This window comes from Tiliqua scincoides, chromosome 1 (genome assembly GCF_035046505.1).
Source record: "Tiliqua scincoides isolate rTilSci1 chromosome 1, rTilSci1.hap2, whole genome shotgun sequence".
Lineage (NCBI taxonomy): Eukaryota > Metazoa > Chordata > Lepidosauria > Squamata > Scincidae > Tiliqua > Tiliqua scincoides.
Window position 1 is genome coordinate 301,697,970 of NC_089821.1, and position 7,031 is coordinate 301,705,000.

General features: G+C 52.9%; 1 protein-coding gene across 5 annotated transcripts in view; it reads right to left on the minus strand.

The window, feature by feature from the left end:
* The window catches only part of CDC42BPB (CDC42 binding protein kinase beta), a 132,868-nt gene extending 130,918 nt beyond the window's left edge, over window positions 1–1,950 (minus strand). For all 5 annotated transcript variants that reach the window (XM_066629280.1, XM_066629272.1, XM_066629264.1 and 2 more), the window contains exon 1: window positions 1,433–1,950. In XM_066629280.1, the coding sequence (XP_066485377.1) occupies window positions 1,433–1,610 (178 nt within the window). In that variant the 5' untranslated portion in view covers window positions 1,611–1,950. The remainder of the gene's footprint in view (window positions 1–1,432) is intronic.
* Window positions 1,951–7,031: the final 5,081 nt, after the last annotated feature.

A 7,031-nucleotide genomic window follows, 5' to 3' on the forward strand; every position in this document is an offset into this window, starting at 1 on the left:
AATCACCATACAGGCCCAGCTGTCTGCTTTGTAACTCCTATGTTGTAGTCTCTAAACACCCTGCTAGGTCTCCCTCACATCTATGGTTACCAGATACAAAGGGGAACAGAATACCTATACCTTTAACCATTCTATAGTAGAGTGGATTTTGGCAAGTTCAGTCAACATGGAAAGTTCTAAAAAGATGCACCTGCCAAAATTCTCTTTTCTACACAATGGTTAAAAGGAACAAGCACTCTGTCCCCCTCTATATCTGGCAACTCTACTTACATCCCATCCCCCCCCCAAAGATACAAACTACACCATCAACATTATTCACCCTGCCCAACTGAGGGGAGACAGTTGCTTTCCTGCCTCCTTCCAACCATCAAAACAATCCTCCCACTTCCTGCAATTCCTAAATAGGAGCATGTTACCTTGTCCGACCTCTGCTGACAGATCCACAACCCACCCACAGACATGCACACCCCAATTCAGGGCTGTATAAGACAGATTAGGCTGAAGCCTAGGGGTCCATCATATTTTTCCCTGAGGCACTGTTACCTGCACCCTAGCGCTCCAATGGTTCATCAGGAGACCCTCAAGGTAGATTTAGGGCTATGCTAAGGTCTGGTACCAGGCTCACACCATCAGCTGTAATGGGGTGAAAGACTGAAGGGCCAGAGAGGGCCCTGAAAGCCTAGGGGCCTGGTCATGGATTAATATGGCCCTGCCACAATCCCAGGCTCCCATAAGCAGATGTCTGCTCTTTCCACCAAGCAATGCACACACATGAGAGTTCAACCACATTTTTCCCGCTGCTCCTTCTACAGTCCAATCCTATGCATGTCTACCCCAAAGTCCCATTGAATTCAATGGTGCTTACTTCTAGCAGGAAACTTGTGTGTAGGGATTGCAGCCCTTTCCACCACATAAGGCAGGCACCTGAAAGTTCAACCACCTGAAAGTTCAACCACATTTTTTTCCCATTACTCCCCTCCCCCGTCTTTAGCCCAATCCTATGCATGTCCACTCAGCAGCAAGTCCCACTGAATTCAGGCTGCAATCCTACCCACAAATTACCTGGGAGTAAGCCCCATTGACTCTAATGGGATTTACTTCTGAGAAGATTGAGGTGTCAAAGGTGCTTAGTTCCAGCAGGAAACTTGGACAAGGCGATAACAGCCTCTAGACTACGCAATTACCTGGGAGTAAGTCTTATTGAAGTCAATGGGACTTACTTCTGAGTAGACATGCCAAGGACTGGGCTGTCAATGGTGCTTACTTCTAGCAGGAAACTTGGGCATAGGGACTGCAGCCCCTCGACTGCCGTCCTACACACACTCACCTGGGAGCAAGTCCTACTGAACTCAGTGGGCCCTACTTCCGAGTAGACACGCACAGCTGGTCGCGTCCAGCCGAGCCCCTCCCCCGCCCAGCGCCCCGCTCTCACCCCACTCGAGGAAGTCGGAGACGAGCCTGTCCCTGCGCAGGGGCGAGTCGCGGCTGAACTCGGTGCAGAGGCCGACCAGGAGGTCCAGCAGCGCCTCCACGCTCAGGACGCTCTCGCTGCGGCGCGGCCCGTCCAGCAGCAACTGCTCCAGTCTCTTCAGCCGCACCTTGGCCGACATGGTGGCGGTGGCGGTGGCGGGGGAGGCCGGGGGGGGAAGGGCGGCAGAGCCGACCCTCAGGCCCGCTCTCCCTCAGCGCCCCGGGTCCGGCTGCGGCGGCTCCCCGCTACGCCCGCATTCCGCGAGGCCTCCCCGAGCGGCTGCAGCTCCTGCGGGCTCCTCGGCTCCAGGCCCGGCTGGTCCATGGGCCGGTCCCGCCCTCTTCGCCCCGCCCTCTGGAGCCGCCTCCCGCTTCGCCAGGCAACGGCTGAGGCAGGCAGGCGGGTGTTCTCCCCTCCTCTGGGCGCCTGAGGTGCGCTCCCCTCAGCCGCCGCCAGTGCGCCTCCCTCCGCCTTCTCTTCTCTCGCACGGGCGTCTGGGATCGGGATGGGACTGGCAAAAGTGTGCTCTGAGGAGACGCCTCAGGGAATTGGGCCTACGCGCTTGCCGTAGTGGCTCCTGAGGCCGAAAGGGTGTTCTGTGAGGATTGGGCCTGCGCGCTTGCCGTAGCCGTTCCTAGGCATAGGCTCCTGATGGCGAAAGGGTGTGCTGAGGGAATTGGGCCTAAGCGCTTGCCGTAGCCGAATAACCTCCTTGCCCTGATCATGACCATCTGAGGAAGGAGGGGGAATTCGCTCGTTGCGCAACCTGGACGGGGGTGGGGCGATGGGGAGAAAAAGCACCCTGCGTTTCCTGGGCGCAGATTCCAGCCTCCAGAGCACCTGCAGGGGTCTCGCCCGTACATTCGTTACTGCCCAGGACTGAGGCAGGGAGCTGGGCTGTGGCTGAACCCAGGCCCCGGACACGCGGGGCTCGCTGCTGAGTAGGCCCTCAGGACTGGCCTGTCGCTTGTCTTCTCCCGAGCAGGCTTTTCTTCTGCCTTGGGCCCAGGCCTGCGCCTCTCCTCACGGCCCGTCTGCGACCCTCCAGGCCTACCCGAGGGGCTCGCTGTTGGTGCCACGCCCTAATTCTCGCCATAGATGCTGACCACTTCCTCATTACCTGTTCATTGTCCAGGGCGGTGCTTCTCGCACACTCAGCACCAGGACCCACTCTTTAGAATGAGAGCCTGTCGGGACACACCGGGAGTGATGTCATGACCAGGAGTGACATCATCAAGCAGGAACATTTTTCACAATCCCAGGCTGCAGCCCTACCCACACTTAGCCAGGAGTAAGTCCCATTGACCATCACTGTTAAAACATAGACGTAGTAGCTTGTTCAAAGTACAGGCCTGTCACATTTCCCCAGATGCGGTCACAGACCACGGGAGCATCCAGTCTAATAGATTAAAAATAAAACATGAAAATGAATGGGGACCCACCTGAAATGGGCTCGTGACCCACAGTTTTCAACCTCTTTTCAACCTCTTCATAAATGACCTGGAGACAGGGTTGAGCAGTGAAGTGGCTAAGTTTGCAGACGACACCAAACTTTTCCGAGTGGTAAAGACCAGAAGTGATTGTGAGGAGCTCCAGAAGGATCTCTCCAGACTGGCAGAATGGGCAGCAAAATGGCAGATGCGCTTCAATGTCAGTAAGTGTAAAGTCATGCACATTGGGGCAAAAAATCAAAACTTTAGATATAGGCTGATGGGTTCTGAGCTGTCTGTGACAGATCAGGAGAGAGATCTTGGGGTGGTGGTGGACAGGTCGATGAAAGTGTTGACCCAATGTGCGGCAGCAGTGAAGAAGGCCAATTCTATGCTTGGGATCATTAGGAAGGGTATTGAGAACAAAACGGTTAGTATTATAATGCCATTGTACAAATCTATGGTAAGGCCACACCTGGAGTATTGTGTCCAGTTCTGGTCGCCGCATCTCAAAAAAGACATAGTGGAAATGGAAAAGGTGCGAAAGAGAGCGACTAAGATGATTACGGGGCTGGGGCACCTTCCTTATGAGGAAAGGCTACGGCGTTTGGGCCTCTTCAGCCTAGAAAAGAGACGCTTGAGGGGGGACATGACTGAGACATACAAAATTATGCAGGGGATGGACAGAGTGGATAGGGAGATGCTCTTTACACTCTCACATAATACCAGAACCAGGGGACATCCACTAAAATTGAGTGTTGGGCGGGTTAGGACAGACAAAAGAAAATATTTCTTTACTCAGCGCGTGGTCGGTCTGTGGAACTCCTTGCCACAGGATGTGGTGCTGGCGTCTAGCCTAGACGCCTTTAAAAGGGGATTGGATGAGTTTCTGGAGGAAAAATCCATTATGGGGTACAAGCCATGATGTGTATGCGCAACCTCCTGATTTTAGGAATGGGTTAAGTCAGAATGCCAGATGTAGGGGAGGGCACCAGGATGAGGTCTCTTGTTATCTGGTGTGCTCCCTGGGGCATTTGGTGGGCCGCTGTGAGATACAGGAAGCTGGACTAGATGGGCCTATGGCCTGATCCAGTGGGGCTGTTCTTATGTTCTTAGTTTGAAAAACACTGGAGTAGAGGGTTGCAACCTCAGGGCCCAGCCCTATGCATTTCTACTCAGAAGTAAGCCCCACTGTGTCCAATAGGGCTTACTCCCAGGGAAGGGAGTACAGGATTGCAGCCTCGGGGCTCAGTCCTATGCATGTCTACTCAGAAGTAAGTCCCATTGTGTCCAGTGGAGCTTACTCCCAGGAAAGGGAGTATAGGATTGCAGCCTCAGCCTGGTCCTATGCTTGTCTACTCAAAAGTAAGTCCCATTGTGTTCAATACCCCAGCTATCCCTATGGGGCTTCTTGGATCTGCGCCAGCTATTCAGCTGAGGCAAATCCAGAAAGCCCATGTAGTGTTCCAAGGCCCAGTGCAGGTAGTTAGGATACAGCATGCACTGCCTCTGCCAATGTCACCAACTTCTCAGGCCCAGTCCGACCCCAGGTCAGCCCTTCTCCCACTCAGAAGCACCCTCTCCCTGCCTCCACACTGCCGTCCCACGCCCACCCCCTGTTCCTCTTGGTGCAGCACTTACCTGTGCCAGCTGGTGTGGGTATCAGAACCTGTGCCAAAAGGCCAGCACAGGTCTTGCTGGTACTGCACAAACATGCCTTAAGGCACGTTGCAAGCCTCAAGTTCCAGTGCTGAAGACTTGCACTGGCACAGCTCCATTTTAGGATAGGGCTGCCCAGCAGTAATTCTATTCACATGTATTTGCCAGTAATACTTATTGAACTTAATGAACCTAACAATCCCTTAGGGGGGACCCCTTCTCCAGGGGATGGGCCCGTATCCGAACGCACTTGGGATACTCCTCGGCGGGAGGGGGGTCGTGGGCTTCTTGTAGTGGGAGATTCGATTATTAGAAACATAGAGAGGGGGGTTTGCGACGGATGTGAGGACCGCATGGTGACTTGCCTGCCTGGTGCGAAGGTTGCGGACATCACTTCTCGTCTAGACAGGCTAGTAGACAGTGCTGGGGGAGAGGTAGCGGCTGTGGTGCATGTCGGCACCAACGACGTGGGCAAGTGTAGCTGGGAGGTCCTGGAGGCCAAATTTAGGCTTTTAGGCAGGAAGCTGAAAGCCAGGACCTCAAAGGTAGCGTTCTCTGAAGTGCTACCTGTTCCACGCGCAGGGCCAGCTAGGCAGGCAGAGATCAGGGATCTCAATGCGTGGATGAGACGGTGGTGTAGGGAGGAGGGGTTTAGATTTATTAGGCACTGGGGAACGTTTTGGGACAAGCGGGGCCTGTACAAGAGGGACGGGCTCCACTTGAACCAGAATGGAACCAGACTGCTGGTGCATAACATTAAAAAGGTGGCAGAGCAGCTTTTAAACTGATCCCTGGGGGAAGGCCGACAGGAGCCGAGGGGCATCCGGTTCGGGACTCCTCATCCCTATGGGATAAGGATGGGAAGGTTAGAGAACAACAGGACAAAGGCAGAGTAGGAGAAGAAATTGGGAAAGGTAGCGTGATGGGATGTGATAGACGGTTTGGCACACTGAGCGTATGCGGGGACAAAGGAGCGAATAAGCAGCCCATCCTGGGGCATTCTGTGTACAAATGCTTTTATGCGAATGCACGAAGTCTACGAGCAAAGGTGGGAGAACTGGAATGTCTGGTGACAAGGGAAAACATTGACATAGTGGGCATAACGGAAACCTGGTGGAATGCGGAGAATCAGTGGGATACCGCAATCCCGGGCTATAAACTCTACAGGAGGGACAGGCAGGGGCGTGTTGGAGGTGGGGTGGCCCTTTATGTTAAGGAAGGGATAGAATCCAGCAAAGTAGAGATTGAAGGTGGGTCCGACTCCACCGTAGAATCTCTGTGGGTTAAATTACCAGGCTTGTGCAGCAATGTAATACTGGGGGCGTGCTATCGTCCTCCAGACCAGAAATTGGATGGGGACCTTGAAATAAGGAAACAGATCAGGGAGGTGACAAGGAGGGACAGGGTTGTAATCATGGGGGACTTCAATTATCCTCATATTGACTGGGTCAATTTGTGTTCTGGTCACGATAAGGAAACCGGATTTCTTGACATGCTAAATGACTGTGGCTTAGAGCAGCTAGTCACGGAGCCCACCAGAGGACAGGTGACTCTGGATTTAATATTGTGCGGTATGCAGGACCTGGTTAGAGATGTAAACGTTACTGAGCCATTGGGGAACAGTGATCATGCTGCGATCCGTTTTGACATGCATGTTGGGGGAAGAATACCAGGCAAATCTCTAACAAAAACCCTTGACTTCCGACGGGCAGACTTCCCCCAAATAAGGAGGCTGGTTAGAAGCAGGTTGAAAGGGAGGGTAAAAAGAGTCCAGTCTCTCCAGAGTGCATGGAGGCTGCTTAAAACAACAGTAATAGAGGCCCAGCAGAGATGTATACCGCAAAGAAAGAAGGGTTCCACTAAATCCAGGAGGGTGCCCGCATGGCTAACCAGCCAAGTTAGAGAGGCTGTGAAGGGCAAGGAAGCTTCCTTCCGTAAATGGAAGTCTTTCCCTAATGAGGAGAATAAAAAGGAACATAAACTGTGGCAAAAGAAATGTAAGAAGGTGATACGGGAGGCCAAGCAAGACTATGAGGAACGCATGGCCAGCAACATTAAGGGGAATAATAAAAGCTTCTTCAAATATGTTAGAAGCAGGAAACCCGCCAGAGAAGCGGTTGGCCCTCTGGATGGTGAGGCGGGGAAAGGGGAGATAAAAGGAGACTTAGAGATGGCAGAGAAATTAAATGAGTTCTTTGCATCTGTCTTCACAGCAGAAGACCTCGGGCAGATACCGCTGCCCGAACGGGCCCTCCTGACCGAGGAGTTAAGTCAGATAGAGGTTAAAAGAGATGTTTCAGACCTCATTGATAAATTAAAGATCATTAAGTCACCGGGCCCTGATGGCATCCACCCAAGGGTTATTAAGGAATTGAAGAATGAAGTTGCAGATCTCTTGACTAAGGTATGCAACTTGTCCTTCAAAACGGCCACGGTGCCAGAAGATTGGAGGATAGCAAATGTCACGCCTA